General features: G+C 37.8%; 1 protein-coding gene across 3 annotated transcripts; it reads left to right on the top strand.

Moving 5' to 3' along the window:
• Positions 1-379: 379 nt before the first annotated feature.
• Positions 380-19,441, top strand: SPI1 (Spi-1 proto-oncogene). 3 transcript variants are annotated; one of them, XM_088520537.1, is made up of 6 exons: positions 380-745; positions 6,955-7,048; positions 13,539-13,726; positions 16,788-16,877; positions 17,722-17,878; positions 18,599-19,441. In XM_088520537.1, the coding sequence occupies exons 1-6, from the start codon at positions 701-703 to the stop codon at positions 18,913-18,915; spliced, it is 891 nt and encodes a 296-aa protein (XP_088376663.1). In that variant the 5' UTR covers positions 380-700; the 3' UTR covers positions 18,916-19,441. The 3 variants fall into 3 exon arrangements, with proteins under 3 accessions (XP_088376663.1, XP_088376662.1, XP_010216608.1); XM_088520536.1 differs by having other exon boundaries at positions 16,764-16,877; XM_010218306.2 differs by lacking the exon at positions 16,788-16,877 and having other exon boundaries at positions 384-745.
• Positions 19,442-20,869: the final 1,428 nt, after the last annotated feature.

Genomic DNA, 20,869 nt, shown 5'->3' with positions numbered 1-20,869 from the left:
TAATTTCCTGTAGGAACCTAACATTGTTGTAGTTGAGACTGCATGCTCTTTTTTCCCTTCTGCTCACTATTGCCACTTAATTCCAGCATAAGACTATTATTAAGGCAAGCCTGTGCCAGTGCCTATGCTCACAGCAGTTGCCAGCAGGGTAGCTCTTGGCAAATCATTAAGGCAGAGAGCAACAACATGACTACACTTTTTCTCCAGTGGGAAGCCCAGAGCCTTCCCCAGTCAATAAAAGCTCTGCTTGCTTACTGGTAGCAGGCCTGGCCTCCGGGCTGCTGATTGTACTGAGGCACCTGCCCATGGCAGCTCTGGTGAAGGGCAGACTTCCTCTTAAGTGCCACAGCTCCCTGAGATGAGATTTATGCAAACCGGCTAAGCGCGGTGATGTCACAGCGCACTGACAGACCCACGGGCTATCTCCCTTCTACAGACATTTGATAAAATCAGGAACTTCAGATACGACTCGGGAAGAAGTTCACCTCAGAGCCTATTACGGCAAACTATGAAAACTTGTTAGGGTCTTTCTCCAATACTGAGATCCATTGCTGCAAAGGGACTTCACAGAGCCCAAGGGTCTCGCTTTTGTTGTGTCTTTTTTTGTTTGTTCGTTTGTTTGTTTCATGTGATTTTTAAAGACAGTTATTCTGGATGTTTGAAAACTGAATTAAGAAAAATTCACTCAGAAGTTGGCTGAATGTTGCAAGCTTGCAAAATGGAAGGATTTCCCCTCATTCCCCCTGTGAGTATCTGGGGTTTATTCCTAATATGGTCGATCGGGCTCAGTAGCAAAGACAAAGTTTTAATATTTGAAAATGTCTCTCTTTTGGTCTGTATTTGTATTGCCAGGAAGTTGGGCTCAGGTCAATATATAAAACTAGTGACAACATTGCAATGAATGTAAAATTAACATTTCCTCCCTCAGCTTGTATCTGATTTTGATCTCCAGTTGTTTTCATAGATTAAACTCATGGTATTTTTGTAGGGTATATGTATAGCAAGTCAGTAAACTTTTTTCTTCCCTACCGTCTTTGTGGTATAAGGCCGAATCTGGCTTCGGATTGTAATTGTTAATTAGTCTTGAGACTCTGACATAGTTTATGTATTAAATATCTACCAATCTGTGAGAAAAGAGTTGCGGAATGCTGCTTTTGTATTTTGCAGATTGAAGGTCTTTGTGCTGTTATTAATGACAAAATCCTAGTCTTTAGATTCAGCTTCTCTTGGTCATATTCTGTGACTTTTATTTAAAGTATAAGCCATGAAATAATCTTAAATCATTTTGAACATCCATGGATGCAGTTAAAACATGGATGCAGTTGAAAACTTTCCTATTCTGGCTATAAAAGGCAAGTGGTGAAGCTGGGTGGGGAGGAAATAACATTGGGTCTTTCAAACTTTTAGTTACGAATTTTCTTTTAAGATTATACGGCTGATTACAAATTTTCTCTATGATTATATGGCTGATTCTGTTCTTTCTTTAATTCTGAAGCATTTTTACACTGCTGTAATTTACACTGTGTTCAGTTTGGGGAATGTTATTTGTGAAGAACATAATCTCACTAACCAGCTCTTCAGAGCCAAACTGTAATAAGAAATCCCCAAAATGGCTAATATAGGCCTTAACAAGATTTGCTAATTCTGTAGTAGCTACAAAGATCTCAGATAAGGTGTTTTTATTGGCTTTTCATGTGGTAGATGACATACGGTATTTGCTGTTTGTGCTTGCAATGAGAATAAGTGACAAAGCAACTCCAAAGAACTGTAATAAAATTTGTATCGTACTTTATCTTTGTCTTGTCCCATCTAATGAAGGCTAAAGGTACATGTCGTTATTTTCCATACAGAAAGATGTCTCTCTCAATTCCTGTCATATTTTTTATCCACACTGACAGAAAAAATACTTGTTATTCTCATGAAATCCATTGTTCGAGCAGTTGGTCAACTCATGCCTATGAAATCCATTATTCACCCACAGGGTGAGAGGATCCTAAAAAGACTTCTTTCTTTTTCTTAAATACTCAAGTTACCCAGTAGATCTACTATAAATACTCCTGGATAAGAATTCGAAAAGCAACTGAGAAAATTAAAATAAATCAATAAATAAAGATTTCTGAATATGCTACTTGTTGGGCTTGACTCCCACTACTATCTCCCATTGTTTTTACTATTAATGTTATTTTTCTTTCTACCCGTTTCCTCATAGCCCTCTTCTGTGGCCTGTTTCTTAACTCTTCAATTTCAGTGCATACATTGTCTAAAAGGAGTGAAAATCTAACACAGTCTAGCTTATATTCTAATTTTTGTTGCAGATAAGTATTCAGGCTGACTCTGTTGAGGTGACTGAGTCAACAAGGCAGTGAAAATGCAATTCCATCTTATAGCAACACTTGACTGGACTTTTTTTTGAGATTAAAATGTTCAAGAAAACTTTTTGTTTTGTGCTTTCCGAATTGTTTTACACTTAGTTGCTTTGAGCACTTACAGTTAGAGCCCCACATGGCATCATTATAAAAGTCTGTGCCTCTTGGGACTTTTTTCAGAGGAGCGACATTAGCCCTTTTCTAGACGCGGGGTTTCTGTGAAGCAAACACTTCCCTCCTCTGCCCCTCCCCTTTCAGTTGAGGGTGGCTCAATAACTGCCTTCCTCTTGACTATGCAACGAGACTCTCAACCTTCGTTTGGTAGGTGCCAGTCAAATGGTTTAAGCGCTCCTGCATCTTTCTTTGAAGATTAAGACCTTAATTATGGAAAAGTCCTGCAAACGGGGACCGTGTTGTTTAATGGAAGATAGAACCTACTTGTGCTACTTAGCAGAAAACATCTTTATCTAAAGAAGTTCCCAGATTATTGGTGAATCCCTAAATAGCCACCTGTTGTACTCAGAGTGGAGATATATTTGTATGACAGTGAAAATGCACTTCAGAAGCTTTCTGTTCCACATAAATGCATGTCCAGGGTAGTCTAGTGAGGCTGGGCCAAGGAGTGACCATGTTAATATTTATCCTGATCTTTTCCAAAATAGTTTTGCTGTAAATTTTTCCAAGGAAATGGCCTTTAAACTTGTCTTAGCAGCACAGCACTGGAAATTGTGTGGAGTATTTCTGAATCACATGCCAGTGGATAGTTACGTCAGGATAACAAAGAAAGATAAGAATTCATTGAATTTGTAATCACCCCGAATCACCTGACAAAGCCTTTGTGAATAATAAGGATTTTCAGATTGTTATTCAGTTGAATCCCTTCTACCTCTCAAATGCCAACTAGGCCAACTGTGTACAAATGGTCTTATGGCTTTTCCCTTTTTGCAACAACTCGTCTAGATTTTCAGGAGAAAGAAGGTAGAACCAACTCTCCATTTACCAAATTCAGTGACAGAGAAAGACTTGTTTGCTGACTTCTTGTGTGTGGTTGGAACATAATTTTTGAGAATGTGCTGCACTTCAGGGCATGCAGGAAAGCAGAAAATTGTGGACTAAATCTGTAAATTCCTAACAGAGGCTCCTGTCACTCTTTTTCAGGAAAGTAATTACTAGGACAATGTCCAAAATGTCCATTATGATCAGTTAAGCAACTAAATTATAACATAACTTGTTGCTTTTTATCTGGGGAAACAAAACTGTTCAGTGAGTGTCACAGACGTGATGTAAGAAAGACAGTGAAATGTGTGCATGGGTGGAAAGGTTCCAGAGAAGGACAGGGCTGGTGGGTAATGACTGCTGCAAAAGACAACAGCAGTACTTGGTGAAACCTCTTCTCCCTACTAGAGAAAAATAAGTTTTAGTAAGACTTAAAGGACAAAAAAATCTGAGAAATATATCACAAAGAGGCTTGGTGATAGCTTCTCTAATGAATGAAGGAAACCATCCCACTCCCTCATAGGATAAGCATAATCAAGGAAAATATGATACACAGACCTTTATACATTAATTATAAATCTTTCCATATTGGTTGCTTTACTCTTAGAGATTAGATACCAAGATGGAAAGTGGTGCCACTTCCAGTTCTTTGTGGAAATGGACTGCTTAAAGGTGCATGAGTACATATATACCTATTTGTATTTCTTCCAATGAATCACTGAGCGGAAAATAAATTCAAGAAAGACTATTCCCACAATTAATAAGAAACAGATTCTAAATTCCAGACTTTCAAAACAAAGTATGTAAAAAACAGTGATCTATATAAAAGCAGACTGATTTTTAGATGCTGAGTTTCCGCAACTCTGCAATCAGCAATGTCTGTAAATATTAAGGAAATCACTTTCATTTAACAGTTCTAATCATTGAATACACATGTGAACTTTTAATGCTAGCCCTTGAATTGTAGGAATAATTCGTTCTCAGCATGTGAGAGTATGTTGGTTGTTAGCAGGTATATTGGACTGATATGGGAAATCTTTGGAAAAAAGAGATAACTAAGGGAAAATAAAACTAAGAAAGTGAGATATTCTTTCTTATCTATTTTGGGACTGCTGCTTGGCCTGCCTACCAAACTATGGTACTGTAAAGATATAAAAGTGATAGAGCTTTTGCAGATAACCAGGAGCAGGAGTAGAAATTTAAAACATGGCAAATTAAGCCTAAATTGACTGTTTTTTTTTCTTACTTTTGGCTAAATATGCATCAAAATTATAAATTTTGATGCATTTAGATATGGAGAATATGTACAATTCTAGTCAGGTTCTGGTATTTCAGCTGAAAGGAAACAAAGATATGAATGATATACATTTATATGACTTCTTTATCTCCCTTTCTCCCAGCTTACATGATGTGCATTTTCTGTTTACATTCTTCATACTGACATGATTTTGACAGGAAGTATATACTTATGGAAAGGAAATGGGAGTGGGGTTAATTAATTTGCAAAGATAATGAAAATTAGAAATTCTGTTCAGAACTTCATCCTCTTATTTGGCTATGAAGAATGGCATCAGTACCTTTTATTGTAGGAGATCAAAGGTATAATGAATTAGGTATAATGAATTAGGATGACTGAATGCATATGACCAGAAAAATATGAAAGAAAATATGTAGAGGAAAAACAAGAGCACTGGAGAGATGGAAAACTTGTGCTGTCGCTGTCATTAGCTCTCTAAAATCTGGAAAATGAACTCTACTTTCCATTAAATCCCTGTGTAGATGAGGGGTGATTCTAGTGGAATAATATTGATATGGAAAGAGAGACTGAACCTATTCCCTTCAGATCTGAAATAAGAGGAGTCTGGTCCTCTGCTGCGATACAAATTTTGATTATGTCCTTTCATTTAGTCTTCCTCTTACATTGCCTTTGTTGTGGTAATCATTTTCTGATGTCTCTACAGAACAATTATTTACCACCACAGTTGATCGTAGGAGCTTACAGCTAGGCAAAGAGTTTTCTCCTGGAGCTTTGAGGACTCCGTGGATCTGACACCTCATTAGTGTTCATTTCAATTTATCTGCATACTGGAAGTCAGGATGTTTTAGATACTAGTACCAGCGCATCCTAATATGATATGCTAACAAAGCACACAGCTGCCAGTGGGGTTCTAAAAAGCTTCCAAATACTTTTTAGCAGCACTTCTTTTTAACCTTTTGTGTTCTAATATTTTAATCCTCTGGGAATGAGTCCATCTTGTTACTCATGTTTTTTTTTCAATGTCATCTGAGAAGGTACTTCCTTAGAACATAACAGTCCTACAACAGAATGACCTGAAGGAGTTAACTGGAAGAATTAAATTAGAAGGATTAATGAAGAATGGCAACTCTGATCTAGGTTCCACCAAAAAAAAAAAAAAAATTGTATTTTTGCCCGTCGCTTTTCTCCCAAGTCAACCTGAATTTTAATAGAAGCTGCGGCACTAAGTTTCATGTTTGCAAGGAAACTAAAAAAGCTAGAAAAAGAGAAGCTTGCCTGCTTTTCTAGCATGCTGTCGCTGTAGCGTAAACTTAGAAAAATCCTGTGTTCTAAAAATGAGCCAGATTCATGAAGAGAGATGAGGATTTGAGATTTTTATCTTTTCCAGATTTTCTTGTCTCCTCTGAATTTCATACGAACTTTCTGGTAGTTGCTGTTAGCCTTCTGAATACAGCTTCCTCTGTCTCCAGCAGTCGTCTTTGGGTTTCAGTAGCAGTGAGGGGCAAAACAGTCCATCTCCAGAAAACTGGGCAGTTGACCAGGACAATGAAAAGGGATGTTTCTAGTGCCTGTTGCACAGGGCCTTCTGAAGGGGTGACACAGTTAACTATGGCATGTATAGGAAGGGACAAAAACAACTACTTTAAAATAGTTAGAGCTGGTCCTGACATACAGCAAAAGAAAATATTTTAATGACCTTAACTGGAGAAAAGTTTATAAACGACTGTGAACAACCATTGTGCTGTTCTAACTCTTCATTTGAGAAATCAGCGAAAGCAAACTTTAAATAAAGCAAAAGAATTAAATACTGCCTTTACTGAAACAACAGAATAAGTTAAAAGAATGCTTATATTGGATTGCTTAACACAGGGAAGACCACAAACAGGATAGTTTCCTGTGTCACCTGTGCACAGGAGGAAGAACAGTTTATGTCTGTCACAACTAAAGAACAGGTTTCTGTGCTGTGCTTGTGTGATATCTTCTTGGCCTGGGCATGATGCCTGAGGTATCACTAACATCTGCAGAAGTTTGAGGGATGGGACATCACCCGAGTGTCTTGTGTAATACCACAGGCCAGGATTTGGCAAGCAGGCAGCAGAAAACTCTTCTCACGGAGTCTGAGGAGGTGGAATTTTCTTTTGGAATTTTTTTTTTTTTTTTTTTGGAAGACAGTGCTTACTGTCAAGCTTATTATTCCTACTGGTTCAATAAATCTTGAAGCCTCCCCATTCTTTCCCTCAGCAATAAAAATGTGTTTGCAACCCCCCCTTAGACTGATGGGTCTTACAAGACTATCTAAGCTTACAGTTCTAAAAATTCCTCTTCTCTTTACAGCCCTCTGAAGATATGGTACCCTATGAGTCAGACCTGTACCGACAGCCCCATGACTATTACCAGTATCTCAACAGTGATGGAGAGAGTCATGGTGGTAAGTTTAAAAATATTTCCTTGGAACGTAAAGTCTCATGGGATAATGCAGGAGAGAGATTGGACATTCAGAAAAAGAACAAACATGTTGGTTTGATCTATAATATGTAGGTACTTATTTTAAATCAGAAATCTACAATCATTCGTTCTGATCAGCGGCACCATTCCAACCCAGAAACTGTGACAGTCTTCTGTCTAAAAGAAATTTTTAGAACGTATTGATTAACATGAGGAACTTCCAGGACATTCAGTTTATTGCTTGGAAGGTGGGAATCTCATGATCTCCATCCCTCATTATCTTTGTTGTATTTTAACTTTTCTCTGCATATCAAAACCACTCTGCTTACTTGAGAACTCTGAGAACATGGATTTGCATTACTGTACTTCTCTTCTTGTGCTGCCATCTCTAATTCTCCTTAGACTTAGGTCCTAAATGATCTGTTTGTTCCTTCATTTTTATTGTTTCTTTGGCATTTGGCCGCTTTCATTTGGCCTCTTTTGCATGCTGTCACACCTGGCTTCAGCTTTCACTCTTCCTTCAATGCACCCAAGTACTTCCTCTCTTTATATCTACATAAAACTTCCTTGTATATAAACCTTCCATTTGTATATAAACCTATCTTGATTAAAAAAAAAAAAGTAGGATTTTTTTATTGCTTCAATTTGTACATGTGTTTTCAAATTAATGGTGGTATTGAAGTAAGTTTTGCTGTCCTCTGTTTTTTCATGTCTTATGGTCACTGGACTCTTATCAATGCAGAGGAGAGAGCCCAGCTTTGTGAATCTCCTCTCCTGTGCAAAACAATGTTCACATGGGAAATATCAGGGTCAGTGTTGACTCAGGAAGAAAAAGCACCGTTCTGCTGTACCAGTCATGACAGCCATGGTATCTCCTGGAGTTTCCCATACAGACTTTTATAGATACAGTAGATACTGCTTAAAGACACCTAACAACTACATAACAGTACTGCTTTATCTGTGCCAGCAAAATCTGTATTAAAGGACAACAATTTTCAGAATAGGCTGTACATTTAACTGATTTTTTTCCTCTATATTGCATTCAAAAAACAAATACAAAACTCTGAAGGCCAGAAGACAAATAATTCAATTAGTTTTCATAAATTATCTCATGGATTCTGTCAAGCCACATTAAACAAACCCAGCTTTCTACTTTGTAATCTGTACCTCAGTTTCCACGTCCATAAAATAAGGATGATATTTATTGTCTCAAAGGGCAATTGTGACAATTAATAAATATAAAAGGTGCTATGCAGGAGGAAGCACTAGAAGATAACCTGTGCTATGAAATCTAGGCTGCCTCACGCAACAATACTTCTTTATCCTTCATAGCATTATCAAGTCTGGTCTGGCTTACTGGAAGGCTATTCCTAAGGTACACTTTTCAGATCACTGGCACATTTTAACTCTCTCTGACGAACACAACAAATCTCAAAGCCACCTATTTGGATTAAGTAGATTAATTACGCAATTCAATATGAATGCTGAGGACACCTAAACCACTATTCAAGATAATTCTTTTCCCCAAAAACTTTTGTTACATTTAGTCAAGAGACTCCAGAAATGTTGTACATTGAGTGGTTATGGAAGAGGCAACTTAATCCCAACCTACATATTTCAACTGAATATTTATTAATTAGCAATGAACAGCTAAATATTATGGGGGAGTGATCACTTGACTGTCAAGTGCAGCTCAGTAAAGTGCATGCAGCAGAATGGCAGTAATTTAGTACATAGGAGATCATTGCAAATAAGTGAATTGGTAAATTTAACTAACAAAAATAAACCACAGAAAATGCAGATGCTAAATTACAACATGCATTATTTGCATTTATTTTGTATATTGTAGACTAACTATTTTGCAAATATTGTAATAAACACAGAAATAAAGACATGCAGGGCAGAAACTGCTTCAAGTGTATTAGTCCACTGCCCTACGCTAAGTTTATATGCTAGTAAGACTGTAAACGTAATGTAACACATTTTGTAACACTAATGCAATCCTGATAATTACAAAACTCCACTGTACTTTTGTCTCTGAATTATTACTAAATATGATTGGTTTAGTAAAAGAAAAAAATCATTATTTGTACGAAGCTAAATGTAATCCACTTTTCATTTTCTTGCTAGGTTCATGAGACTTACTAGTTTTTGTGTTTTGATTTGTGTTTTTTCATCCCACCTCTTGGAGTAATAAGACTTTTTAAGATCCTTGTGAGGATTTTAGCCCACACTGTAGTGCAGGAAAATCCAGACATGTGAAACTTAATTTTAAATACCATATGGCAAATAGAAAGAACTGCAAAATCCCCTTACTTTGAAGGCATTCTCAAGATTTCTTGGGGTCTGACTCATATATTTTCTAATGTTTGGCATTATTAAAATTATAAATTTTGTTAATTAGTAAAGCGAGAGCTAAGGAGATTTTGTTGTCATTCTCCCTAAGACTGATGCGTTGCCTAGAGACATGGCATTTTGCTCAACACAGTGGTTTTTTAGGGAATCAAGACATGAATTTTGTAGTGTTCTTTGATATTTTTCTCATTTCCTCTGTGGGTTTTCTCTTGTCTTGTTTTTTTCAGACAGGTAAAATACAGTGGGAACACTGAAGCCATACAATGAGACACTGTGTAAAAAACCTCCCAGTTCATAATGAGTGGGAATATCTGCAAGGCACAGAGTAGAATCAGACATTCTAACTCAGACTTCAAAATTATGACTTGTTAATACAGTGATCTTAGATCAAGCAGTGCTGTGCCAACATAGCCATCACATTTCTGTTTCAAAAGCTGTCTCATAAATTTCTGTATGGTTTTGCACTGTGTGATGCAGATTTAGCCCGTTGCTTCACTTAATGTTTTCTTAAGCCTACTTCGGGTTCTAATTGTCTGTCCTTATGTTATTTATCTATTAAAACAAGAGGAGAGAAATTTCTCTTGGTCATAGGATGGCCAAGAAAATTTAGCTACATTTTCTCACCTCTTGCATGCAAATCTGTCTCTATGATGAATATTCCCACAATGCCTTTAAATCCACTATTGCATCCCAGCAGCCTAACATCCCTTCTGTCTGGGAGGGAGTTCAAAACTCATGACTGTCCTTCCTCTAACCTTTCACTACATACAATACCAAAACAAACATGAGCTCCATGTCTCTATAAGAGAGATTTTTTTTCACATCCTCTTTCACTTCATATGAAATTTCTCGTAATGACTCCATTGTGTAGCTATATGTTGGGTTTTAGTGACATTTTCCTTACCCAAAGAGGAGACACTTTCCATTTCTAGAACATTTATCTCCTTTCTTTTACCTCCACCTTTACTTTCTTGTGAAAAGAACTGCAACACATTATTGACATCACACTAACACATAAGGTTGAAGGAAATAGCTGCAAAGCAGCTGATAACTCTGATACTTGAAGATATTTATAAATCGTTTATGTTTTGATGTGCACTAAATTAGGCAGGCTAGTGCAACTGTAGAGGTTTGTGGAGACAGAATGAGGAATTTCTCTTTTAGAGTCACTAAATCAACATTTTTTTCCCAAGGATCATTCTGAAATTACACACAATTTAGAATGAAATAAGGACTTTTCTTCTGTCACAACTTGTGCGTAGGGATGTAATTTATGTTGAAGTAATTTCTGACATTGTAATATACAGATATTATGCGATCACTGTTAAGTCCCCAAATTATACATTGGCATAACTATACTGAAGCATTATTATAGTACTTCAGCGATATATAATAAAATAGAGAAGAAAATAATTATTGAGTAGGCTAATTATTGCATAGAGATTAACATGAATCAGTGTAAATACTGCTGTACAGGTCAATTCACTTGCCAAAGAAGAGTTTAAAAACTACAAATCTAGAGGCGGCAAGAATCACAGACTCTAGTATATCTTGAAGTATGAAGTATACATGGAGTATACGTGGAGTATAAAAATGTCCTTGCTCATAAAAATATTTAAGAGGACTCCAAAGCATACTACTAGAGCATGCACAAATGCACATAGTTATGCATAATGGATATAAACTGCCTTGTCTCTTGATCACCTTAGCTACAACTAGAAAGAAAATCCACAGCTAAAGAGCTGCTATTGACACTACTCACTCTCCAGCCTTAGAGAGATCCTCAAGATTTTTAAGGTTCTCATTTGCTGCAGTAGATCACCAAAGAGAAGTGGTCTTTGAGAAGAAATATTGCCATCTGCCAGAGGACTTTCTGCACAAGAAGCACAACCAGAGCAGTGTGAGGAACAGGAGTACCTTTGCGATGCATTTGCAACAATTTATTACATACAGCTGGCTGGCTGCTGGGCCACCATGGATGGAGACAACCATGTTGCCACCATCAGTGGTTTTAATTAATTTACAGTAATTTAACCTGACAAAAGCGTGAATTAGTGCAGCTCAGCCTTCAAACCACAAAATATCTTTCACATTGAATGAGCCCAAAGCCTCTTATCAGAACACTACACACAGACTCAGACTTATATATGCTCTACCATTCCTTGGGTTGGAGAAGAAGTAAATATAATATGCAAAAGTACTTTATGTCATGAAAGAGTCATTCCTTTCATGGAGAAAACAAAATTTATCTCCAGCATTAATACATGAAGCTTAGTAAGTTACTAAGCTTTATAACTTCTGGCTAAAAAAATCCATATATATAGTCCACAGAAAGCACCATATAACAAACCAGTGAAATTACAAAGTAAATGCAGCAACATCCTGAGCATTTTTAAAAACACTTTTCTATCTCTTTCCCATGCCATGACTTGGTTTATCTATGATAGAAAAAAGTAGGAAGGACAGAAAAGTAAGCCCTAGTATGGAAATGGTCTGATAAAGTTTCCAACAAATACACTTCTACAGGCCTGAGCCCTAAAGGCAGCAAAAAGAGCCTACAACTTCTCAGGTACAAAAGGGTGTATTATGAACATGTCATCTTGAGACATCAGGTTCACTCTGAGAGAGGTCACATGCAATACCACTCTCCTGCTTTTCAAACTCTTGAGTGGGTTAGGTCTAAATATCCAAAAGATAAACAGGGAATGATGAGGAGATAAAAGTTGAGAAAACAAATGAAATAGGTATTGAAAAACAAAAATATTTACAGCACTCCAGTATCCAAATAATACCATATACGGTAGCATCATATTACAGTGTGGGACGGTTAGTCTTCCCTTCAGTGCAAGTGCACTGGGAACATGTTCAGTTCTGTCCATCATATATTCAGAAGGATGTCAAGAGATAGAAGGAAGTTTGGACAAGAGCACAAGTATGATTAGGAGGTCAAATGTACTGATTTGTACCGAAAGATCAAGAAAGTCAACATGCACAACTGGATTAAGTGTAGTTGGTGAGGATACATGGTAGCATCCTGAAAATATATGAAGGGTGAGAAATAATTTAGAATAATATAAGAAGAGAAAATGAGGAGTGATGAGATAAAAATTAGAAATGTTACACTGAATATCATAAAGAACTTATGACTATGCATAAAATGATATGTGAAATTACTGAAGACTAGTTCCAAGCTTGATCAAAGCAGAGGATGTGATGTTAGCTTGATTTTAAAAAACAGAGTGCACACAAATATGTGAGTAACTATACATGCAACTACTCTGTGAGAGAAATGGAGTTTGCAAAACTTCAAATTGCCTCTAATAGATTTTAGATTTTGAGTAGAAAATACAAAATTCTGAGAATTTAGGAGATTTATATAGAGCAGAAAATCAAAAACGGCAAATTGTATGGAATTTAATTTCAAAGTAGGAGACAATATGCTGATTATCTGAGTGCTTTTTCATGTCTTTGAAAAGAATTAAATTTCTCACACGTTACTGATATATTACAGAGATAAAAACAATTGACAAAGATTCTGCACTAGACATTTGCCCCACTGTGCTAGGGTGTACTCAGGACCCTCCCAACAGTTTTTATCTTTTTATTCTCTGATATTGGTATTGAAAATGTGTAAAATACCAACACAAGATTACATAAAAATCAAGCAAAGACCCAAGGCTTTTCTGCACACGACTGAAATTTTGGCACCAGATTAAAACAAAGAATGAAGGTAATGGTACAAAGAGCTCTAATTTTTCTTACTTCTGCACCATGAGGAAGACTCTAACGACAACCTGAAGATATATAAAACAGTGGGATTTGTTGCCTGAGGAAGGAAGACGTAAGATTGACAGGATCTCCTGTTGAGAAAGGTGCCAGAACCAACCCCTTTGATACTTTATGCTGTATTACCACTGAAATCTATCACGGTTCACTCTAGGAGTGTTTTCCTAATGAAAGTTGCCTATGTATCATTTGTGAGTCAAGAAAACTTTATAGGAATACGTATGGATTGTGACAGGGAGAAAAGAGAGTTATAGGAGCAGGAGGCAGTGGAGGACAAATAAATGCATTTTTTACTTTCATAATGACATACAAATTGTTTTTATTTTCCTTAGATCATTACTGGGAATATCATCCACACCACATGCACAGTGAGTTTGAGACCTTTGGAGACAACCACTTCACAGAACTGCAGAGTGTACAGCCTCCCCAGCTGCAACAGCTCTACAGGCACATGGAGATTGAACAGATGCATGTCCTGGATTCTGCAATCCCAACCACACACATTGGGCTCAACCATCAGGTATGGCTACCAGTTCTTGCTCAGAACTTAGGATGATAGTTAAGGATAGAGATCAGGGTGCATATTTTTATGCCAAGATGCTGATAGAATTAATTATTGGATTATTACTGCACAAGTACTTGATAGAAAACTCTTCCTGCTGATGACAAGTGTGGAATGCTTATTCTTTTCACCTGAATGAAGACTTGGAGGTTCACAGGCCCCTTAGTAAATGGGCAGTGTTCCTCAAAATGTGCATAAAAAGACAATTCCATTATGTTGAGAGTTTTGAAATTTCAATTTTTGTTTAATTTGGAATCAATTTGGAAGTGTTCTGAGCCACAAAACAGTATGAAAGCTTTAAGTATTTCAAAGCAGCCCTCAAAATTTCACATACACAGAATCCTACACAAAATATAAATAAAGGAAAGTCGCGGGTAATTTTACCACCATGAAGCATTTTGCAGGCATGTGTATGTTTCTACCTAAAAGTAGATTAGTCATGAGATGCAATACACTGCCTTGTCATTACTCAGTTTTTAAATGCAGACAGTCATCTCCCAGTAAAAAAATTATCTCTGCTGTTCAATAAAGATAGTCATGGAAGTACCGCTGAGTACACACTGAAGCTGAAATTATAAGGCGTTCCCCGGTACTGTAAATATGCTAGGATAAAGTGGGTGTGGAAATCCCTTTTAAGCCATGAGTCCACAAGAATATGCCCAGACTCATTACAGGGAACAATGAGAGAGCAGGGCGAACTTGCGCTAAGGAGTTCCCCAGAACAGGCAAGCTACTGATCATTTGCTGAATACAAGGCATACAAGGTCAAAGAAAGAGGTGTTTACTGATTACCATATTGTATATAATGGTGCCATGGCAAAGGTTTTGTCAGTGCAACTGCTTTCACGCAGTTGTTATTATGGGTTTCTTTGTTCAAAGCAAACTGAAATCATATATAAATACGTAATCTTGTCACCTTTTGCTCTATAAAAATCAGCAACAGAATATAAGATGGAGATACAAACAGAGAAGTAGGAACAGAAAGTTACAAATATAAAAACGTTTCATGGACCTGCAGTCTGTGGGAAGCTTCAAGCCATTTCAGTTGCTCAGTGTAACTGCTCGTACATAATGACCAACTGCTACACCCAACCCAAGGCCACAATTAAAACTAGCCCCATTACGGATTTCTTTGGAAGGACAGCAGTAAACAAGAGAGAAAGGGTGGCTTTGCTTATCTTACTTCATGCTATTCAGGTATCACCTTACATTTCAGGATGAAATAGAATAGAGAGCCCTGCATTCCCTCTCCCTACCCCATGCTGAACTGCAGATGATATGAATAGTCTGTTCACCACTAGTCCACTCTTCCTCACCAGCTGGGGATCTTTGGGGTTTTACTTTAGCCTATAGCAACTCAAGCAAGTGGTATGCAGTGAGCTCTGAGGTTCAGACTCTGTTGTGCCTCAGCCACAACCCTAGGCAACACATACTGTTATTAAAGGCATCTTTAGGGAAACAGAAACAGGAGGCAAACTCTAAGCATCAGCTGAATTTACCCTTTACTAGCTGCGCCTCTGACTGTCATGCAATATCAGAGCTACAGTTTGCGAATAAAGGAAGAATATGCAAAGATATTTCTCCAGTTTTCTTTTGATAATCACCTTATTTTTCAAAATCAAATTTGAGGCTCAAACAAGATTTTTTAAAACAAGATTTCTTTAAAAGGGTTTTGATAGCTTGCCCATAGGTACTCTCACCAAATAATAAATTAAAAAAAGAACAGCCATTCTGATAAGAGACTGAAAGAAAAGGTAGGAAAACTGCAATGAGAATTATGAAGAGGAAAACCACAGAGTCTGAGACAGCATCAGAATATGGAAAGTAGCAATTTCTTCAAGTTTTCCCTTTCCAGAACTGTATTAATAACCTAGCTCTCTTAAACATACTAGGTAGTCCCTTGCAAGTTTGTGTTCAGGACACTGACCTACATTGAGTTTTTGACATTAGGAATGCAAGTGTAACCAAAAAGGCAGCAAATAAGGAGCTGATGAAGCTCAGGCACCTCCGCAGTTCAACATCTGCATCTTCTTTTGCCCCAGAGTTACCATTCCTCCTCAGCAGTGTCCCAGCTTACCTTCCACCGCAGAGGAATTGTTGCTTCTCTCCCACCCCACCCTTCAGCACATTCTGAGTTTCCACAGCCACATTCTTTCCAGTGGCACCAATCTCTGTCCCCCTTTCCTGTAGGACATTGTCCCAACGCCTTAGTCCCCTTCCCCCACCAATGTCGTCTCTCCCTTCCTTCCTAACTCTGAGGCCACAGCTTTCTTAACTGTAAAATGCTAAAGGTGACTCTGTGGTAAGGGTTGAAGTTTCGCTCTTGGGGATCTGACAGGAAGCTTACACACACTCTTACCCAATCCTGGCCTTCCTGCCATGTTCGTCTCCAGCCAATCTGCCAACTCATTAACCGCCATCTGCTGCACCCCTAAACCAGCCCTTTGCGCACTCCTTATTGGGACATTTTAAAGTGGTGCAAAGCTCATCTAGAAATCACCACCCAGCAGGGCCTAATGTCGGGTGGATAGTGTGAGTCACGAGGTGAACACCCACTTCCCGCAGCAGCGCCTAAGCTTGGGTGAAGGGAATCATGTTCAAAGCATCCTTTCTCACTGGAAGGAAGAAGAGCACTTCATAAAGAGTTTGCCTTCCAGGGCTATCAATCTGGGACATTTCATGAGAACTGTATTTTATATTAAGTGGGTAGTGTTTTTTTGTTGTAGGAACTGGGTTCCTTATTCCCCTCTCCCACTGGATCTGTCATGGCAGCTAGTTGTGATCCCTAACAAACCATAAAGAAATAGAGAATTTAGAGTGGAGGTATATTCTACAGTGCTCCTGACATGTCCCCCATAAAATGGTGAGGGAATGTAGCACAGAAGACAGCTTGCAAGCTTTCCAGATGAGAAATCCCCACCAGGAGGGAATTTTCATATAACCACATAGGAGAAGAGAATGTGTTGTATTTGGTATGATGTATTCTTTATCTTAGTGGGAAACCTATTCCCCTCCACAGAAGGGAATTCAAGACGAGAAGCTGACAGATGTGTGTAACCCCTGCTCCAGAGCTGGATGCAGCCCTACAGGGTTTCAGTGCTGCCAGCAGGTACTATATCCAATAAAGAAAAAGTCAACAGAGCCAAAAGCAGTCCAAGTGGTTCTGTTAGGGAAGAACTGCTCAGCACTGGCAAAATTAAGAGTACTTCTAGAAAATCCATGTTAGAAAAAAGTTGTCAAAAAACAAATTTTGCACAGGGGTTAGGTAACACTCCTTGAAAAAGCACTGTCTTGGTCTACATTCACGACACAGCAGGAATCTTGCAATATTTTGAAAGGAATTACAGTATTTTCAAAGCAAGTATTACCAATATAGCATTTTTCCCCAGAAGGCCTGCCTACAAAATCTCATTTTCAGAGAACATTCATAGAGTAATCCATATATCAGACAAAGGCACCTGTTACATGAATATGGTGTCTTTAACCAGAAAAAAAGTGCATTCTGAGTCCATTAGGAAATCTGGTTCTGTGTGTGACCATTATCACCTTCTTGTAGGGTTCTTCTGCATAAGAAATACAGCTAATTCCACTCTCAAGAGAGGAAATGTCATCTAAATTAGAAGGATACTGTACTGAGGAGGTGTGGGGAGAGGGGCACTATCACTTGAATAGAATGTAACACATGGGAAAGGTCTGACTTTCACAACCTTGTTCCTCCTTCCCTCTTGTAAAGACTTATTTAAAAATTATCTCTGTACATTATAAGTGTTAATTGTTAGCTGGATGGGTTTCTTAGCTGCCTGGTATTTATTTTAAATGTCAACAACTAAGTCCCTAGCTATTACCCTAAATAACTGCACACCCCTTCTGTCTCTCTCTCTCTTTTTTTTTTTTTTAAATATCCCACTCTCTGTCACTATCTCCTCCCTCTCTCCACTACTGCTGTCCCAAAGGTTTCCTATTTGCCCCGGATGTGCCTACCATACACCTCTCCACTGCAGCCCAGTTCTGATGAGGAGGACATAGAAAGGCAGAGCCCCCCTCTGGAGGTATCAGATGGGGAGACTGATGGTGTGGACCCTGCGCCTGGAATTATGCATGGAGAAGCAGGTCAGTAAAAAGTGTGGGACTTGGCTGAACTGGGAGTTGAACAGCTCTCTTTTCACTACGATGATAATGAATAAAGCTGTAGAACTGCTGCGCTACTATTTTACCCACTCCCCAAGCTTCACTTTCCCTGACTTTTTCTGCCCTTGCACTTTCCTGTCTTCACAATTGTTTATGAGCATAACTGTGGCTGGAGTTCAATTCTAATTTCTTCAAGCATTCCCACTTTATCTTCTGCTTTGCTTAATCAGGCTTCCTGTTAGTACTTGCCATGTCTGTTCTTGTTTCCATTAACAAATGGAAAAACCAAAGCAAGGAGGTCAAGGAACTGTTTTTTTTTTTTTTTTTTTTTAATATTAAGCTCTGTTTGGTTAGTACCAGAAAATCGGATTCTGTACAACCTGCCCAAACTAGTTTCAGATAAGTTTCAAATTAGCAGTGTTTTCCAACTAGCTTCGAATTAGTAAATTATTTTCAAAACAAGGTTTATATCTTTGGAATTCTTTTTTTTTTTTTCTTCTTGGTTCACAAACCTACTTTAGTTCTTCACAGTGTAAGTCAGTCTATTGCTGTCTATTGTTGTAAATGTTGCAGATTGAAGAAGTTAGATGAATTCACAAACTACTTGGAATAATTATATGAACTATATAAATCCCCTGTTTTATCTGAGAGTATAAACTGAAATTTATGTTTCAATGCCTTTCTCCTCTAACTCTCACATAGGCAGCAAGAAGAAGATCCGTCTATACCAGTTCCTTCTGGACCTTCTTCGCAGTGGAGACATGAAGGACAGCATCTGGTGGGTGGACAAGGAAAAGGGTACTTTCCAGTTCTCATCTAAACACAAAGAAGCACTGGCGCATCGCTGGGGCATCCAGAAAGGCAATCGCAAGAAAATGACTTACCAGAAAATGGCACGAGCTTTGAGAAACTATGGCAAGACAGGGGAGGTCAAGAAGGTCAAGAAGAAGTTGACCTATCAGTTTAGTGGTGAGGTGATGGGAAGGGGGGTCAGTGATAGGAAGCATTATCCTCACTGAGGCCATGGGCCCCTGAGCAAGAAAAATTTTAAGACCTCCTGGCTGGATACCAGCAGAGGAGATGGACGCAACTTTCTTTTTGCTTCTTGTGCCCTCCTCTCTATTTTTAAGGTGCCTTTATTACCATCAGATGTTTCTGGTACGAACCCCCTTCTTCAGCATCTGAGAATCCTAAAGATGGCAGAATTCTTTGCTTCCATCCTAGAAGTTGGACAGAGTTGGGAAATATAAACCATGTACAAATATATTATTGTCAGGAAATATTTTTGATTGTTTTGTAACTAAAGAATACAGCTGATGAAGTTTTACCTTCAAAGGTGGTGCTGTGTCACTTACAGTGACACTGCATGAGCTTACAGCTTTCAAACTAGCATTAATACAGGCTCTGCCGCAGCTCTCAAAGCTAGAGAGAAGTTTGCAGATCTTGAAATGATACTTGTTCTTTAAATAGTAATAACATGTACATATTTAATAAAATTTGATATAATGAAGTCCTAGTGTTTGCATAATAAATGATTACTTCACAAATCTTGTGTGCTTTTATTTATACAGATATAGCTCACACACTATGTGGACAGAAGGCAATCTGGGTTATGGGGCCTTACCTGCATTTCATCTGTCCCTACTATTCGATTTCCTTTGAAATATCACCAATGTTATTGGACCAAGTAACAAAGATAATTAGTGAGAGACGCATCACTGTAAAAGAGGCTACAGTACTTAATTTTATAATTTATATAAATTATCATGATTTTTGTCTGTACAAGTAAACATCTAACAATAATTTCTGTCCACTTATACCAAAGACAGCATTTACAGCTCTTTCCTGTTTAGAACACAGGAACTAATTCATTTTCTTCCGTGATTTCACTGTTTTTTGTGCCCCTGTTCTTTCCTCTTGCTTGCTACCCCCACTGTCATAGCTTGCTTTTAGCTTATGAACCCTTCTGGGAAATAACTATTCATTTATCATCTATTTACAAAATCATAGAACCAGAGGTTTTTAAGTTTGTAATGGTGGATTTTAGGCCCTACTATAAAGAAATGAATGGTAGCTAACAACAACTGCGTTTTATAAATTACACTCACAATGCAAAATAAGAGAGAAATTCAACGCCTAAGATTTAATGGTAAAGTTACCTAGTGCAGCCAAACACAGAAAAGAAAGTGAAGTCAACTAACACTTACAGAATTAGCATTTTAACATTTAGCTTTTTTTTTGACTGTAGTTAAACACTAAGAAATCATGAGACGTCAGCATGACTGATGTTTCTACAAGCAATAGCGCAGTTACAGGTCATCAAAGAAACAAACACAATATTCACTGTGAACTCCAATACACCTCTGAAGTACCTGACAAATAATTAATGACATGCAGCATATATTCATAGTTTGTGACCAATATTAATAAAAGAACTGTAACTTTTGGAAGCTTTAAAAAAGCCAGTAAGCTAGCTGGCAGAGATTGATTTCCAAAAGGTATGAGGCAAAAAGAGATAGACAAGTCTGAAGTAATGAGAAGATTTTTGTTTAACAGTATTAAACAAATGTTGTAACTGAACATGCCAAATACCATGATGTGAAAGAAATGGATTAAGTAATTCAGAGCTTTTCTGAGCTTGCCCCTGGGAGTATTTCCCACTGAAACTAGAAAGAGCTGAAAATGATGAGCAGAACTGATTCTAAGTTATATCTGAATGTAATCACTTCTATCTGTACTAACCATCTCACTGTGGAATTAAAAGTCTGGTGACATCACTGGACTACTGTGACTCCTTGGACCCAAACGGCAAGAAACTCCCACTTAAAAAAAAAAATTCATAATATGATATCTCACAATTCTAATTTATGAACATATCAGCCAATGCCAGAAATCAGCTGAGACTTAAACGGCCTAAGGATTTCAGAATTTTCTCCATCAAAAGCAGCGATAATCAACAGAATTTTTTTTCCA

This window comes from Tinamus guttatus, unplaced genomic scaffold, assembly GCF_059628265.1.
Source record: "Tinamus guttatus ecotype Peru unplaced genomic scaffold, ASM5962826v1 Tinamus_guttatus_pri_ptg000089l, whole genome shotgun sequence".
NCBI lineage: Eukaryota > Metazoa > Chordata > Aves > Tinamiformes > Tinamidae > Tinamus > Tinamus guttatus.
The sequence above is the reverse complement of the archived record's forward strand: the minus strand, read 5'-3'. Positions and strand labels throughout refer to the sequence as shown.

Coding starts and splice junctions, on each gene's coding strand:
- SPI1 (XM_088520536.1), top strand. CDS start 701: ATGTTGCAAGCTTGCAAAATGGAAGGATTTCCCCTCATTCCCCCT. Junction 16,878..17,721: donor GGTTTCAGTGCTGCCAGCAG/GTACTATATCCA, acceptor GCTGTCCCAAAG/GTTTCCTATTTGCCCCGGAT. Junction 17,879..18,598: donor AATTATGCATGGAGAAGCAG/GTCAGTAAAAAG, acceptor ACTCTCACATAG/GCAGCAAGAAGAAGATCCGT.